The 17,799-nt window shown below is 44.1% G+C and overlaps 5 protein-coding genes across 5 annotated transcripts; 2 read left to right on the forward strand and 3 right to left on the reverse strand.

Annotated features, from left to right (window-relative positions):
- Positions 1-5,815: 5,815 nt before the first annotated feature.
- Positions 5,816-7,172, reverse strand: LOC126564759 (nuclear envelope integral membrane protein 1). The gene is made up of 2 exons (XM_050221858.1): positions 7,058-7,172; positions 5,816-6,995 (listed from the first exon to the last, which is right to left on the reverse strand). Exons 1-2 carry the CDS (start codon positions 7,149-7,151, stop codon positions 5,839-5,841), a joined length of 1,251 nt encoding a protein of 416 aa, XP_050077815.1. The 5' UTR covers positions 7,152-7,172; the 3' UTR covers positions 5,816-5,838.
- A 1,242-nt stretch (positions 7,173-8,414) lies between these two features.
- On the reverse strand, positions 8,415-9,994 carry LOC126560428 (PIN2/TERF1-interacting telomerase inhibitor 1). The gene is made up of 3 exons (XM_050216387.1): positions 9,892-9,994; positions 8,714-9,829; positions 8,415-8,581 (listed from the first exon to the last, which is right to left on the reverse strand). Exons 1-3 carry the CDS (start codon positions 9,992-9,994, stop codon positions 8,415-8,417), a joined length of 1,386 nt encoding a protein of 461 aa, XP_050072344.1.
- A 632-nt stretch (positions 9,995-10,626) lies between these two features.
- On the forward strand, positions 10,627-11,924 carry LOC126560429 (la protein homolog). Its single transcript, XM_050216389.1, has 2 exons — positions 10,627-11,568; positions 11,637-11,924. The coding sequence occupies exons 1-2, from the start codon at positions 10,627-10,629 to the stop codon at positions 11,922-11,924; spliced, it is 1,230 nt and encodes a 409-aa protein (XP_050072346.1).
- An 874-nt stretch (positions 11,925-12,798) lies between these two features.
- LOC126560430 (protein TIPIN homolog) lies at positions 12,799-13,638 on the reverse strand. The gene has a single exon (XM_050216390.1). The coding sequence runs from the start codon at positions 13,636-13,638 to the stop codon at positions 12,799-12,801; it is 840 nt and encodes a 279-aa protein (XP_050072347.1).
- Positions 13,639-14,674: 1,036 nt separating this feature from the next.
- LOC126565879 (histone-lysine N-methyltransferase SMYD3) lies at positions 14,675-17,288 on the forward strand. Its single transcript, XM_050223089.1, has 5 exons — positions 14,675-14,784; positions 14,854-15,098; positions 16,048-16,175; positions 16,328-16,805; positions 16,885-17,288. The coding sequence occupies exons 1-5, from the start codon at positions 14,675-14,677 to the stop codon at positions 17,286-17,288; spliced, it is 1,365 nt and encodes a 454-aa protein (XP_050079046.1).
- Positions 17,289-17,799: the final 511 nt, after the last annotated feature.

A 17,799-nucleotide genomic window follows, 5' to 3' on the forward strand; every position in this document is an offset into this window, starting at 1 on the left:
CGCATACATTGAGTATTCACTAGGTCTCCCACCCTCGCGTATCATTCGCTGAGGAAGCTATTTTTGGACGGTGATTGTAGATAAAACAAGCATCGCGTGCCAGAATGATTCAGAAAATAGAAAGAGAGGCATAATGGCAAAATAACATCACCGCACGGAAACTAAGGATCTTCCCTACCCACGGGGAGCAGCAGCGCATCTCGGGACGGACGAGAATCTTTTTATCAGTGAACGTCGCGGAGTATGCAAACGCGTGAAGATCGACGGATAGCATACAACACTGCGAGCTACAGCATGCATATGCGTGCGTGAAAAGGACACAAAATCAGCATGAACGAGCATGTGTGCGTGTGTAAGAGTGGGAGAGTAGAGACCGTATGGAGCATGAGAGAACAAAAAGAAAAACGCATCGCAAGAGAGTCGTCGCATTGCTTTACACGTGTGTGGTGAAAGCAAAACCTAGCGAGCTCTCTCTCTCTCTCTCTCGCGCTCACCTGCTCCTTCTCTTTCGCACTCGAGCTGCGGTAGCAAAACATCATCCGCTTGTCTGCTCTCTTTCTTTACTCGGTTGGATACGCGGGTGGATAAACTCGCTCAACCACACGGATCGGCCCTTCTCCATTTGTTTCCACCGGTGCACACGCACACACACCTTGGCTACTTCGACAGACAGCGTTTACTTTTTACCAACAGAATTTTCCCTTTACATTGCGAGCCCTTTCGCGTTGCACGTTTCGATGGTAACAGCAACGAGACAAACCGATCTTAGTACACACTGGAAACGGTGATTGTATATCAACTTGTGCAAAATTATATAGAACCCAGCCATGTTTAATCTCTTATCAAAAAATAATCTTTTTTTAAGTACTCACCGGACTATATTACGATATCAAGAATTATCCTCTGCTTCGGATTAGACGCGATGTCGTCCAGAAGGCGGAAGACGCAAAGGGTTTTTCCCCAATTAGTCATCGTCCGCAGCGTCCTTGGTGTGATTAAAACCGGAAGTCGTCCTCCTAAATGCCTTTACCGCTATCCTTTGGGCTTCTACTGCCCTTTCCCTTTCGTGCAAAAAAACACACACACGCACACGCACTTTTTCACACACACACACACACACACACACACACACACACACACACACCAATCATTATAGGCCAGACGATTACGCACCCGATGTTTCAAGGTCTTAAGCGGAACAGCAACCGGCATCGTTGGCTCGGTTTTCTTTTCTTTTGATTCACTCTATTTTGGACAATTATTGCTTCCACCTCTCTGTTGTATCCCGCCCAGTGAACGGTGTGTGTGTAACAAAACGGAATGTAATTGTAATTTTTTTTAACGTGTAGCAAATCGTCTGTGAAGCGTTTTTCACGGCCGGATAATGCGTTGCTAACGAACTAAATATGACAGACTAGCACTAAAACACTATCCCTAACCTCTTATCCACTGTAGCCGGCGAAAGTCTTGGCAAATCGATAAATCTGGTATTTGAATTTAATCTAAGAAATCACCTCAAACTGGCCAATGTTTCTAAAATTTACGCAATATTCACGCACTGCACCAAAAATCGAATCCCCCGGAACGACGGTGAACGACACGAGCACGTCTGATTGGGTTGTAAGTACCGGACAAACTAGATAATCAACGGTTGCTTTGTTTCTTGAGCATTGAATAGCAAACGTTGGCAGTTGAGCGATATACGATAGATTCATCCCAAAGCAACTTCAAAACGAAACGCATCCAGAAAATGCTTGAAACACTTTCGCACATATTACGCACCAAATTAATTCCGGACCCTCACTAGACACTAGTTCCAGCCAGACAGACACCTATTATTACCACACAAAACCGCTGTATTGGCAAGCAAATGGCTACCGATAAGCTGATAGATTTAGGCCCTGCTAATAAGATTAGGACGACGGATACTGGACGGACTGTTGCTGGTACACACCGCACACTAAACCACACGGATTGATAGGTCTAAGGCCCTAAAGGGTATTTCCTCAAACCGTTCTCCCAAGAATCCGTACTCTCCTCACCACACCGAGATTGTGCATTGACCGGAGGGGCCGATGAACGCCGCCGCTCTTATTGCTGGATAACAGTGTGGACACGCAACGACGTTGTATCCGGCGTGACATTTGGGGCCGATTTTTGAATCGTTCTAGCGCCACGATTTCGATGTTAACCATACAATAATATCTGCGTATGGACGGAGGCGAGAACACACAACGCACGGGCACAAACAAAAAACACGGTAAACCAAACCATCAGGTAAAAGTAAAAATCACTGACAATTCGAAATACCGAACGAAAACAACAGTGCGCGCGACACATAACCGGTGTGAGAGCGAGAGAGCAAGCGAGCGCGAGAGTGTGAGAGAACGAACCCCTCGGACGTGTGTGCGTGAGCGAGCATACGAGAGCAAACACTACGTGTGTGGTGTGTTCGGGAAACGCACTGCAGCGCGCGCGTTCATACGTGTTGCTGTGTTAGTGCGAGAGCGAAACACTGTACACAGGTAGATGTAATGCGTGTGTGCGTGTGTATGGTTTGTGTGTTTATATCGGAAAGGGAGAAGGGAGAGGAAACGAGACATAGGATTAAGGGATGGACAGTGGAATGGAGAGGGGGAGGGTGGTAGTTCAGACCGAAGGGATGCACGCACGGTGAACAAGAATAAGAAGAAGAAGTAGTGTACAAAATACTAACAGAAGCAAAAAAATGCACCCCAACACGTACAGAAAAAATAACACGCAAAGAATAGGAGAGCAATTGAAACACGCGGCGAACGAACAAACAGGACGTACGAGAGCGCGAGGACACGGCACGCACGTGTTAACGGACCGGTTGATGATTTGTTTCTCAAAAAGCACGGCACGATACAACCCCAAACTGCACTCGCGACGCGAACACCGTTTTCTGCCGGAGCTTCGTGCCGTGCCGGACATGGTATGCTTCGGGCTGGCTTCGGCGTGCCGAAGCTGGCCGGTTCACGCATGTATGCGGTGCTGTACAGTGTGGGAAAGTGAGACGGCCGATGGTAGGGATAGCCGGTTCGCTTCACGCCAAATGCTTCCCCCAAGTGGGTTGGGGCTGACAGAAACCCCTAGCGCGTAGGGTAAAGCTTTTCTTTCGATGGTTTCGATGGTTTTGAATAGAAAAAGGGGTGATTTTTTTATGCTTTAGGGGAGTTTATTTTTAAAACAGGATAGTTCCTTCTTAGTTCTCCGTAGTAAGGATGACTATCCAACTACGTGGGATCAGCAAGTCTAGTAAGCCATTAAACGAGTGCCGGGTTGCCCTTAGAAGGTCGTTAAGTCAAGAAGAAGTTCCTCCCGAGTTAGTCGACAAATCAAACGTTCAGAATGTCTTCTCTTCTTGGCTCTATAACTTATTAAATCGCACCGATCGTCAAATGGCTTACTACTGACTTGTTAACAACATGTAGTTGAATAGTGAAGTTGTAGTTGAATCACCCGGTCCTGCCGTCCGAAGACCAGCGCGGCTGTCGCCTGTACCATCGGGTCATCATCACACGCATTATGACTTAACTTAGCCGATCAACAAGAGTCCAACAGGTGATCTACGTGCAAAATTCGATACAAAAATTAAAATCAAAAATATCTTCCAGATCTTAACTAAATTCGCCCAGCTGATCCCCATTGTACCGCCAAATACACGTCCCCTCTGAATCCTGAAAGCTTCACGCTCAATTAAATCATCAAATGGCACTCCCGTCTAATGTCGCGGCTTCGTTACGATCGAAGATTTTCACAGTGCCAAGCCTTTATAAAGCATGCTAGCAGCAACATTGTTACGATCCAACCAACTCTCCAACTTTGTTTTGAACTATACACAACAAAGAAACTTCGGCGCTTTTCCACAGGTAAAATAAGTTACTGTTACAATCGCGAAAACAAGGGCCCACCGACCAACCCAGCGTCGACGAGAAAACAAAGGGCCCACCGAAATAATGCCGATAAAAAGGAAGTGATAACATTTTTCTCCCGTAAGCTACACTTTTACATGAATGCGAGTGTGTGTATGTTGGTTGGTGGAAAACAAAAACGATGAGATTCCCTTTTCCCATCGTGTCCAAACTCCAAACCGCGATTGAAAGAGAGGGGCGATCGTGCAATGATCAGATCATACCCTTTGTCTATACACCCATTCCCACCTACAAGCACGGCACACACACACACATACACGTGTTTTGAGTGGGATGTTATGTACCGCCAGCATAAGACGCTGGTTGCACATGCTTTTCTGTGGATCTCTCACTCTCTTCCTCCTCTTATTTTGTCTGTTTAATCTAGCTATAGCTCGATCTAAAAGGGTAGGTGATGAGACTTCATCTAACTAAAAGCAACTCGTATCTATAGGGTTGGTTTCTCGGTTCGATCTATTGGTAGGGTTGGTTGATAAACCAGATAAACATGCTCGGCTGGATGAAACGGTATGGAAGGAATGATTTAAAAATAAAGTTACGAGCACGTGATCGGATTCGTTTAAATGATCGCTTAGTTAATATTGTTCGCGGTTGTCATAAAAACCATAATATTGATTTGAATTTGAATATACAAATATTTACATTAAATATAATTCAATATCTTGCTTAGAAATTGTGCATTTTTAGATTATATTGAAGTGAACCGTTGGCTCAGTATTAGCTGCTCCACATCCTGCCAATGGCAGGAACGGGCATTCAATCCTATCTTTATCGCCTAGGAAAATTAGTCCTAGGCCAATGCCTCTCGAGGTTTTAGCGCCAAAAAATTTGAATAAAACAATCCAATATTTTCTTTCACTTCTTCTTCTTCTTTGTCTCCATGCTCCATGGAACACGTAATTGAGTTGCAGATAATATCTCCCATCCGTTTTCAGGAAATTCGGCCCAGAGCTTGATCCGATTTTTTATAAGTCATCAACTCGTATTGATCCAACCTGAAGTTCGTTGTGGTTGCATTAACGTCTCGTGACGAGCAGTATCACGTGTATGAGCTGGTTCAATCCTTCTCCAAACGCCTTACTCGCATAAACCGACAAAGATAGTCCTTAGAGCCCGAAGCTAAAACACGGCAAGTACAATGACGCCCTCCGGATTACCACAAGGCGTAATTGTCTGCCTCCTACTCGGATTCTATCACCGCCACATAACTTCTGTTAACCCGATACGTAGTCTTCGTTTTGGATTCTCCCTCTAATCCTAAGGACCTCGTGTTTCAGTCTCAGGCACGCCTCTCTCACCGTCAGATAGAAGTCAAGGATTTAGAGAAACCCGACGAACATTCGTAGTCCGGCTGAAAATTTCAAACGTAACCAATAGCCCACAAGAAATTGAAATTAAATGTATGCACTAACAAAGCATTTGGAGCTTCTTTTCTGTATTTACATCCTTTTGTACTACTTACATAGTTTGAGCTTTCCAACGTAGTAGGAATTTTAGACTCCCCCAACATTATGCATAATTTCAACTGCACACGTTTATTTAGCGCATCTACAAACGGAAGTTCGTACAAACAGTTAACATACGGAGGATTCCACAGAAAAGATCTTCGATAACATATAAAATATCTACAACAGTAATGTAATGATGTTTCGGCGTGATTTGAGCATACGATAATAAAGCATTGAGCAACTTAATATAGAAAAAAAGAAGAATAAAACAATGAACCCTGAGTTAACCTATCATCGTTTTAAGATGGCTTCATTCATCGAAAGACTGTATTTATCCCTTTGCTCTGAGATAGAAGACTATTTGTAGAGCTCGTTACAGCCCGATCATTATCCATGGCATCTATGGTTTTTCTCACAGGTCCTTTATTACTCGTTCAGTTCTCTTCCTCCTCGCTAGATCCCTGCAATTCTTCCGACTCGTCCTCATCGTTGCTTATGCTGGAGTGTACAGTGTCGTACTCGAAGCACTCTTCATCCATCACGTGCGGTGAACCTTCCACAAACGATGCGAAGCGAACCGGATCACGCAGCCTCATCATCGTCGTCCACTGCTTACACTCCGGACTGCGGCAGTATTCACGCAAATCTTTAAGCGCCCGATCCGTTTCGATCCGACCCTGCTCCTCGAACTCCTCGACCGTAAGCAAACGTCGGCGTCCCGGGTAACGTTTGCGAAACCGACCCGTTATCCAGCGGATCAGTGCTAGCGGTGTGGCGTGATAGTAAGCCGCAATAACGACGAGCACAAACCCGGTGGCCAGAGTTCGCTGGTAGCTGCTGAAGAACACCATCGTCAGGGCGATTAGTTGCAGCGTCCATTGAATAACCCGTTTGCTCCGATGATCCTTCGGTGGACCAAGCCGATAGCAGACGAAGAAACTGATCGATCCAACGATGGCCAAATACCAAAACACGTAATGTTGGTAAAGGACAAAGATAAGCCGCAAGTTTTCGTACATCATCTGCATGCCGTAAAAGCCAAGCGTCCATCCGCCCACCATCACACCGAGCATGAGCGGTCGGTAGGGCATCATTTTGCTGAACATATACACGAGCGCTAGGGCGAACGAGGTCAGTCCGATGAGTATTCCTCCCGTGTAGTAGAACAGAGGATTTTGGCTCATCGGTAGGGCGATGAAAAACAGCAGTACGCCCAACACCAGCAGGCTAATGCGCCACAGATCAAACCGATTAAGCAGTACCTCGATTTCATACTTCCCGGAAGAAACCACACCGAGACAGCTTTGGTTAAACGGTTCCAGCTCTACCTGCCGTCGTTTTCGTGAAGCAAACACATTAAAGCTAAACAGACTCTGTTCGGCTTTGTAGTGCTTCTTCACCTCTGCCGGAGCACTGCCCAGGTACTGGTTGTAGTTATCATGATCGCAGTGCATTCGTATCGAGACGGTACAGAAAGCGTTCAGCAGGGTTTGCTCTTGGCCCGGGTAGCAATACATCAGCAAACCGGGCCTAGAGATGCTCCACTCATCGTACGCGTACGAAACCAAGCGTCCCGGTTGTAGAAATATCACTACGGAAACAAGAATTTGATGTTAAAATCGTACCAAAAACACTACCATCTTCATCACTTACCGTCTTTCTGTTCTTCGGTTTCTACAGCGCAGCTGGTAAACTGTAGAAGGCTGCATGCTACCATAACCGTGGTCCAACAAACGATCCGCAACATCACGATGGTTTGTGCTACCCGTGATTCAGCTACAGATTTTGTTCCTCGAAATACGCACTATTTGATAACAAACACAAACGGTCCCGTACGCTGTCACGCTTGTACCGGAGCACTTTCTATAAGCATCTTAAGCTAACTACAACTAGAATGCAATGCAGAGCACCGAAACGCGCGTACCGTATGAGGTAAGCATACAAACATTCAAGCAAGCGGCGACCGGTAATCTATGGCAAATAGCGAGTTTTGTTGTGACAGCTCGTTTTCGCCCGCGTATCCGATTTCGCCCAGAGGGTATTTTTCGACTTGTTCTGGATACTCAAGGTGCATAGAGGGTGTTTGAAAAAAAATCTAAATTTTAAAATTATTGATGAATCGGTTGTTGGCTGCTACGGTGGGTTTTAGTTAGAATATTTTTTTGATTGGAGCTACAGCAAGGACCATAGATGACTGCCTTGCCGATAAACTGTTGGCAGTAAAACAAAGAGGCAACATTTTCTCTTCAAAATGCAGCAACGGAATAATTTATTTCTCATTCATACAGAGATCGTCAAAAAAGACCACCTGCTATTGCACATCAGGCAAAAATGAGATTGTGAAGCCGATTTCCAAAACACAACAGACCATAAAATAAGACAACTCATCATTTTTTAATTGAAACAAAAAACCTGCTAACTTTACCTGTATATAACTTAGGATAATATCATCCAAAGCTATATCCGTATGCACATTTTTCTAGAGTCCTATTTCGGGATCGGTAAACAGCTGTGATACAAATGACTTCAGTAACACACGACATGCATTGTCCTTAATGGGCACAAATTACGTGGCCTGTGCTAGCATAGAATCAATTTTCGAACGGCGAGTACTAAATGCTATCTTATGCTGTGTCCGCGAACTGGTTGGTGCGGACAAAGAATCACCAGCTAGCTGAACTTTGTTGGCGGTCCAGATATCCTACCGGAAGTCAACACCGAATCTAAACGAGGAATTGGGCCCTGTGATGAAAAACCCAGATTCTGCACGGTGACGATCAATTCGGTACGAGGCCGCAAGGAGTAAGTGGAAAGTGCTTCCTAAAAAACCCTGCCCTGTATTGAAGCCCTGCCCAACCAAACAAAACAACGAAAGAGAGAAACAAGAGTCCTCATCTCATTTTGAACAAGCGAATCAAGAAGAAAACAATCAAAACCATCAACCAAAAGCTCGAATTCAATTAAAATATACATTTATTTATTATCCACAGTTTCACACAGACCACACGTGTTACTTCTTTCGCTTCCATTTTGTTGACCGGGCCTCGTTCTTGATAAGCTTAACCTGCTCCGTCAATCTGTAACCAATAATGTCGCCAAAATTAGAGCCTTTGAAGCGTGATTCGTCAAGGTACTTCAACATATGGACTTTAACTTTGCACGTTAGCTCCTCCTCATCTTCCAGCGGGGGCAACTCCGCAGATGGTGGAAGGTCCTGTTGCAATGTTGTAAGTGTTTGTGTTTCATCTATTTCGCTATCCTTACCATTTCGCTGTGCGTCGCGACTCGCTGTGGCCATTTCGTTCGTACCATTGGTCTCGATGGATTCTTCCAATTCGCTTTTTTTAGATTTTTTCTTCTTTTTTGTTGGTTCTTCAGCGATGGCTTCACCGATTTCTTCTTTGGCCATCTCATCGATAGCAAGTGTTCCGTTAGTAATATTAACCTCCAACGATGCATCTATTTTACTTTTTTTAGGTTTTTTCTTCTTTTTCACAGGTTCCTCAGCTTCAGCGAGATCTTCCTTTCCCATCTCATCAGTCGCATCTACAATCGATGATTCAGGATCTTGAATTTGTTTAATGGATTTTTTCCTTTTTTTCCCGACCTCAGACAACTCTTTTTCCGGTTCAATTGGAACATCCTCCACGGCTGCAGCTTCCTCAACCGGCTCTACTTTTTCTCGCTTTCGTTTATGCTTTTTTAGCGACACTTCTTCACTGGGCACAGTGTCCTCCACAGGAATTGGTAAAGATTCTTCATTTTTGTTCTTGCTTTTCTTCTTCTTAGGCATACTAGAATCGACTTCAGGATGTACCAGCTCTTTGGTAGATTGTTCTTCGCATTTTGTCCCATTACCACCAGAACTGGACAAACTTTTTTGTTTCATCTTTTCCTTGAAGTACTCCTGGATCGACATGCTCGCCTTGATCGTGGACAAACCTAAAACGGGCCGTTCTTGTTGCGAATCTTCGTCACTCACGTTTCCGGACGAATTATTATCTGCAGGCGCTACAACCGGCTTATTGATCTCGGCAAAAGAACGTTTGCCAAAAATGTTGGCAAGATCTTTTTCGTTCACTTGGCTCAGATCCTTCCCACGGGTAAATTTCTTGTAGTGTACCCGGACACGCGACGTCTTCGACCGTTCCTCAAGCGACTGGAGCTGTGCTTTTGGATTGAGTTCGGTGTCACAAGGATCGTCTGGCACGTCTGCTTCACCATTCAGCTGTTTCAGTAGATCATTAAAACCAGCATCATGCTGTGTCCACTGATCATCGGGTCCACCAACAAAGCCAACACCTTCGGTGTCCCGCTTAAATCTTTGTGCTACCGGTACGGCAATGCCGTTTTCGTGCTTACCCAAACCTTTACCTTCCGACCAACCCAATTTAGCAAGCATGCGAACACCAAAATTACTGGAATCTAAAACCGTAAGAAGATATCATCAGCTGTTCTTTTGCGTGTTTGTTTACGAAAAATCATACCTTCGTAAACTGGCCGGTGCCGCTCCTTCTGTCGCTCTTGGCACAGTCGTTTCTGGCGCTCTTTCATGCTAGGAACCGCCACAGAACTCAAAAGGCCTTCCATTGTGCGGATAGCCTTTGGGATGTGGTTAATTTAACAAATTTTAAATAGAAATCGCGTATGCAGCAGACAAATTTGTTGCGGCGCACGTGTGTTTGCGATTGACGACAGCTCACAAATGTAAACAATTTGACAGTTTCGATTCCGAAGGTAGCTAGAACATTGTGTTACAAGCATACGGTTGTTTATTTTAAAAATTACCCTTCTTTTTGAGAAAAGAATGCAATGATAAATCAAGAAAAAAAAACAAAAGAAACTATTACTTATAAAAATGAATCCGAAAGCAATGTCTGCAGCATTTTCATTAAATTCTATTTCACGGTATACATCTGCCTGCAATCATCTTGATCGATCGAACTGTCATCCATCCTTCAACATGTTGAGAAAACGTGCAAACACACAAACAAGCATTTCTTTGTCGACACTTCGTGAGCTCGCACGTGCAAAATTTAGCTGAATATACGAGTTTCTTCAACAACAGGTAGCGAAAGAATAAGTATTTGCTGTGTAAAAAGATTTCCTGCGCTAATGCACCCCTTCTATAGGGCCTTTAGATGGTGTACCTTGTGTGCGGCTCCGCAAAAATTTACCCCGGCACATAATCTAACCTAACAATTTACTTGCAGCCACGCACGATGACTGAATCAGAAGTACAATCGGCTACTGTGCCAGAGGAAAAACCAGAAGAGAATGATGCGAACAGCAGTGCCGTAACCGCAAACGAGGCAGCAATCATCCGCCAGCTGGAGTATTATTTTGGTGACGCCAATCTGGCGAAGGACAAATTCATGAAGGAACAGCTCGAAAAAGACGATGGCTGGGTGCCGCTCGATGTGTTGCTAACGTTCAAGCGCCTGAAGTCGCTCAGCGAGGACAAGAAGGTGATTGTGGACGCGATCGCTAAATCGGACGAGGGTTTGATTGAGATCAGCGAAGACAAGGAAAAGCTGCGCCGTCATCCGGAACGTCCGCTGCTCGAAATGAACGAGGAACGGCGCAAGGAACTGTACGCGCGTACCGTGTACGTGAAAGGGTTTGCCCCGCAGGGTGGCACCACCATGCATGAGCTGGTGGAATTTTTCCAACCGTACGAGAAGATGGTCAACATCTTCATGCGCAAGTATCTGGACAAACCGACGAAGAAGTATCTGTTCAAGGGCAGCTTGTTCGTGACGTTTGCCGACAAGGAGGCGTGTGCAGCGTTTCTGTCCAAAGGACCGCTGAAGTACAAGGGTAAGGAGTTGCTTTGCATGATGCAGAACGATTACTACGATACGAAGCGGAACGAGCACAAGCAGAGAGCGGAGAAGATTGAGGAAAGGAAGCGCAAAAAGCAGGATGCAAACAATCACTGTGCAACTGTGCTAGCAGCACAGTTGCCGACCGGGGCGTGCGTGTTTATGGAAGGGTTTGGCAGTGAAACGACCCGCGAATCGATCAAAGAAACAATTCGTAAGCTTGATGAGACGCTCGAGTTTGCTTACATCGATTTTCATAAGGGAGACAAGAACGGTTACGTGCGATTTAGCAAGCAGGACGCAGGCAAACAGTTTCTAGACAAGCTGACGGATAAAAAGGTGCGTAAAATAGATGACAAAGAAGTGTGGAATATTTTACACACTATCCTGTCCCATTTTATTTTTAGCTAACCGTCGACGAAGCCGAGGTAACGGTCGAATTGCTTGTTGAAGAGAAGGAAACTGCCTACCTGACGAAGATTGCCGAAGAACAGGCCAAGTGGAAGGGCAACGCGAAACATAAGGGTAGAGGAAACCGGGGCAATAATAACCGCAATCATCACCATTACGCAGGAAACAAGCGTAAGCGGGACAGGGATGGGGACGGTGAGGCTCCCGTTAAGAAGAGCGCTAAGCAGGACTCGACGGTTGAGAAGCAGGCCACGGGAAGCGAAACCAAAGCCGCCGCTGAGTAGGGGAGGAGGTTATCTGATGTTGCGTTTTACTGGGTATTGATTTGAATTCGTATCTGTAAGGAATCGTACTTTTATCGCTACTACTGTAAGGATAATTTCTATTTTACATTTTATAAGACGTTTCACAATGGAGGAATTTCTCGTGCCAGTCCGTGTATGATGGCACAGGGAGAACAAACTGTTGAGTATAATAAATGCGTACACTGTATCAAAAAAAAAAAAAAAATGTCCATACAACAGTATGGATTAGGATACAAATTATTGGAAAAATTGTTTTCTTTGTATAAAAACATAGTTATGTAAGATGATATTTTTTCCCATTCTTGCATGAGAAAATCCATTTCAGTTAGTTTTTGTTCTGAATCAAGGAAGTTTTAAAATTTTTCAATCCAATTGACCCCATGAATCCACAATTCGATTTTTAGCGCTCTCTAACCGCTCGTACCGACTTCGTCCGTGCAAAGTAGCCTCAATATCCTTCTGCATGGATAACACTTTGTACTGTTCGTCTTACTTAACTTTGATATTTGTGCAGGGTACAGTGTCAGACTGTCTGCAAGTTTTAGGATGCTAACCCTTAGATTTTGTTCAATTTTCTGTAGGATAATGAGCATGTGAAGTTTGGTAAGCTTAATTTTGCGGGCTCTAAGGTATGGAGTCTCCAGGGATTTTGTCTTCTAGAAGGTATGAACCATATTTTGAACTAAAGATAGCGAGCCATTTACTACACCTGCAATTCGGACAACCTTTTGCCTTCGTTCCTGAGATCAATGTCAAAAAGTTTCAAATTTACTTCAAAGAAATCTTTTCATAGCGTAACATTGTACTAGAAACTTTTAGAAACAGTGTATATTCTAGAGCTACTAAAATCTTTTTATTGAGTTTCTGGGCTGTTTTCCGTATTTTCCGTCTCATTTGTGCTCTGCGATTGTGCCAGCATGCGTGCTTTTCGCAGTTCTAGGGCTTTCAATCGGTTTGCTTCAATCTTGGCTCGTAATTCTTCGTTTATCGATGGCGATTTCATCACCTGCTGTGTGTCTTTCAAGGCATTTGCGTGAATGTTGCTCTCATCCTGTCGCACCGCATCGAACGCCGTATCGGTGGACAGATTTCCAATACCGGATGTATTGTGGGCAATCGAAGTTCGTCCCCTCGAACGAGCAATCTGTTCTTCCAGCATACTGTCCAACGGATCGAGCGGTTGATTCATTTGCTGATTCTCATCCGGCTCCTCTTCCTCACTCTGTACGGCGGCCGCTTCATCCAGTTCCTGCTGCAACAATCCCGACCGATATTTGTTCATGTACATCTGTACCTGCTTCTTGTGGCCGAGCTTCTCGATCTTAGCCATACAATCGTCAAAGTGAAACTTCGGATATAACCGATGGGCCCAGTGTTCGTAGAGGCGCATCATCCTGTTCAGATCGGATGCTTCGTGGCCTTTGCCGTGAAATTTGAAACCCTTGAAATGATCCTTCAGCGCTATTATACCACGCGGACCACATAGTTTTGCTTCGTTGAGCATGTTTCGGGGATTACGGACAGTTTTTTTCTTCACCTCCAAAGGTACCGGTTTGGATGGGCCGGCCGCATCGTCACCATCGTCATCGCCGTCTCCGGCATCTGGGAGCTCATCATCGGACGGAATGATGCCATCGTTTTCATCCTCCACTGTGCCACTTTCACTGAATAGATAATCTTGTGGATGGGCCATATTTTTGGAAGAGCAACACAAAACACCAATTTTAAGTTCTGTTTGTATTTACACCGATTGCCACAGCCGGAGCAAAAGCGCGCCATTCGAAAACCAAGATTAATAGATCTATCTGTTTTCAACAATGTTAGCTAATTTATTTTTTTGAAAATTGTGGAAGATTTTTTGAAGAAGGATTAGATTAAAAAGGAAAATCAAATCGTTCAAAAAGAAACATAAAAACTTATAAACAGAAAAACTTATAAAAATGTAAAAAAACACGGTTTGTAATGCTGTGAAGCTTTGAGCTTGGCTGTATAAACACATATCAGTTTGTTATTAAATTTTGACAATTCTTCAAAACAAACAAACGCAACGCAATTCGAAGTAAACAAACCCAAAAATTCTACCGCTCTATAACAAAACCAATAATTGTAGGTGAAACACATCTTTTAAAACATGTAAAATATCGGCATTTTCGAAAAGCAAAACACATATTTAAATAGGGTGGAAATAAGTTAACGTTACATTCAAAATTCAAACGTTTTGTATAACCGCCAAACCCAAAACAGGGAAGTTACGCATGCATGCATCGTCTATAAAAAAGCTATACACGGCGGCTCTAAAAATACACCCCATTCTCCCCGATAAGTAGGTAATATTTATGCATTTCACTGGTTTGTCTGTGTCCGTACGAGAGAGACGTAACAGATCCTCTCGCGGAACGGCAACAACAGACCGTCCCAGACTACGGTATCTATTTTCTGTATTATGCGTAGTTCCAGCACATTAACAACACAACCACCGCCGCCATACCACGACATTGTAAGCCGTACAAGCGTTATTTTTAAATTTCGACCACCTTTGGGAGGAGCTAATTAGAACGTACACGGCGGTGTGTGGCGACTACTACCGGGTTGCGTGCGGGAGAAAACATAAGAAAGTGTTACGGTGAGCTCTCTAGTGCTTTGGGAGGCATCTATTATTTGGCTTGTTGTACCTAATCTGGTGTGAAGCTCGCCTGTTCTGTGCTGGGGTTCTGTTCATCCAATTCACTATGAAGAAATTAATCTATCGACGGGGAGATGTAATAATGCAGGAGAAACCGTTTGCCTGCGTGCTCGATCCACGGTACCGTGATTCAAGATGTGACCGGTGCTTTAAGGAGTAAGTTCCTGGTACTTTTATATAGCTTCAGTTAGCTGTAATTTAAGCATACATTTTGTTTTTTTACAGAACGAAGGTGATGAAATGCTCCAACTGCCTCTACGTACGATACTGTGGCCGTTCATGCCAGAAAGAAGCATGGTCGGATCATAAAGAGGAGTGCGAAAAGCTAAAGGCATTGCCGGCGGGTCTCGTCGTACCGTCTGCAGCACTGATGATGGCCAGAATCGTTCGGCGGCTGCTTAAAGGCGGCGATACCTATAAAGGCTACTACACCTCTAAGCTTTACCGCAAGTTCGGCGATCTTATGCCGCGTAAGTAGTGGAGAATCCCTTCAGCAGTCGATTGTTTGGCTCTTTTTCATCAAATTCACCTGCTTTATTTATTTACCCTTTTATTTTCATATTTTATCATACTTATAGTCCGTGTAGGTTTCGATTTCATTGCTCATCGTTTCGTTAAAAGGCACAAATTGAAAACCTCCAATAGCAGAACAAGGTAGTTTATAGTGAGCATCATTAGTACCACTTTGACTGTTAAAATTCGTTTTCTAATTCGGTGTTTTGTATGCGATTATTGTGTAACAATGCTGAAGGAAAGTTGAAGGTTACTCACGTCTCCCGATGTCCCATGTCTTTATAACGAGCGATTCCATTTTTTTAGTACGTACTAGTGATACGAACTTCGGAGTAGATTTTGGATATCCACTCTGAATCCAACGTATAAAAACCGAATTCAGCTCCGGGAAAAAATCCTGGGTTAATTTCGAAATAATCTAGAGTTAAGTTCGGAGTAATCTCCGATATAATCTCCGGAGTGCACTGCGGAATCAACTGTAGGTTGCTCGGGATTACTCCGAAGTCAACTGCGAATTACTTCGGATTCAAAACCGTAATCGAGTACATACAGTTTACATCCCATCTTTGAATAATGATACAAACATTCCCGAGCTATAACTGCATCATCCTGAAAATGAGGGGAAACACTTGAGACGTAAGATGAGCGTTTCTGTTGCGTTGCGTTCAAATTGGTTTTTCTTGCTATTCCCTACATGATCGCGTGTTTGCATTTATTTTCAATTTACTCTATGTCATTTAAATGAACTCATTAACATACTTACGTGTGAGGAGAACGTTTGGCACCGAATCCCGGAAAGAAAGCTAGATGCATCCTCGTGCGCCTTTGTTGTGAATATATGTGATTGTTTTTCCTTTCACGCTACCCGAAATACTAATCGGATGATTCATTTTGTTTCACGCGCAGATGAAGAAAATATCCAACAAGACTCTAAAAGAATGGACCACTTTGCGACACTTTTTGTTGTTCTGCAACGGTTGTTGGATGAAGTGGCAAGACCGAGCAAGATGGAGCTGCTTCGAATTTATGGCAAGGTTTGTAGTGCAGTTTTCCAGGAGTAAATTGATCGCGCTACAAAATCTGCCTATTAAGGCAAATTTGTATTGCAAAAAAAACCCGCCGCTATTAAGGCATTTTCGTCGATAGGGCGGATGAACACACAAACATTTTTAAATCTCATTTTCAGATGTGCATCAACACTTTCAACATTCTGGACAATGAAATGAACACGATCGGGACGGGCATGTACATCGGTGCCTCGATCATCGATCATAGCTGTCGCCCGAACGTGTGTGTTTCGTTCGACGGTGAAACGCTAAAGATGCGCCTGCTGGAAGACTATCCCGAGCAGGAGCTTGATTTTAGCAAACTGTTCATATCGTACATCGATCTAATTGATACGACGGACGTAAGGCGGGAACAACTTGCCGATCGGTACTACTTTCATTGCGACTGTGAGCGCTGCCGTGATGAGATGGAAAAGCAATTTATGAATGCTGCCGCTTGTCCGAATAGAAACTGCCAAGAACCGATCAACATGGACGATACGGGGCTAGAATGCTGCCCTGTTTGTGGGACGTCTATCACTAAGTCTGATCGGGATACGTTTGCCGAAATAAGTAGCTTAACGCGGGACCATTTAGCGCAGATGAAAAGTGTTGCATGTAAGTTTAAACGAGCACTAACGTGTGTACACGAACGATGGGTTTAAATTCTTTACTTTTCCGTTACTTTCTTCCTAAGCTACAGATTTGGACGTTAGTCGGTTGTGTTTGAAGAAGCAGGAACACGTGCTTCATCGCTACAACGTACACCACATCAAAACGCTTGATAACGCGATGGAAAGTGCACTTAATATGGAAAAGTGGCGAGAAGCGACCGGATACGCGTTGAGACTGTTGGACGGCTTTCGCCATTATTATAACCCGTACCATCCGATGCTGGGATTGACGTACTTGAAGATAGGGAAACTGCAGCTGTATGAGTGCCAGTTTGCGGACGCTCTGAAGCATTTGCAACAGGCGGCAAAGATTTTGCGTGTCACGCATGGTGAACAGGATGATCTGTATAAGCGCGTGTTGGTACCGTTGCTGTGCGATGCATCACAAGGTGATCTGGGACATCTTGCAATTGCACCGGCTGATTGAAGTCTAAATATGATAAATCATTGTTGCTTCCGGATCGTTTATGTGCAGTACCATAAAGATTACTTTAAAACATTGGAAAAAAAAATATTGCAAGAATCTAGTCTACATAATTTATCAGGAAAAACAGTCTGTACGGGGTAGTCCTAACCGCCGAAAACTGGATAGGAGGGTCCATCTGGAAACTTTGCAAGAAACTCAACAACAGGTTCCTGGAAAACCTTTGCGGGCTTCGACATCCGGGGCACGATTTTCTCCCGATCTTTACAATTCCTTGGCTTGGATGCAACGAAGACAAAATATCTGCATACCGAGGGCTCTGACCGTGGTAAAGCCCGATCCGGAAGCAGAGTATCTCACAAAGAACAACCGGAACTTGCATCTCTAAGACGAGAAAATCCACTTCTTCCCTGAGAGCTTACAACCCTTAACAGAATAAAAGTATAGAAAATCAACCATATTAGTAATGTTATACCAATCAATTTATTACCCAGTCTGCTGTAATTGTTCTACT

The sequence above is a fragment of the Anopheles maculipalpis genome, chromosome 3RL (assembly GCF_943734695.1).
Source record: "Anopheles maculipalpis chromosome 3RL, idAnoMacuDA_375_x, whole genome shotgun sequence".
In the NCBI taxonomy this organism is placed as follows: Eukaryota; Metazoa; Arthropoda; class Insecta; order Diptera; family Culicidae; genus Anopheles; species Anopheles maculipalpis.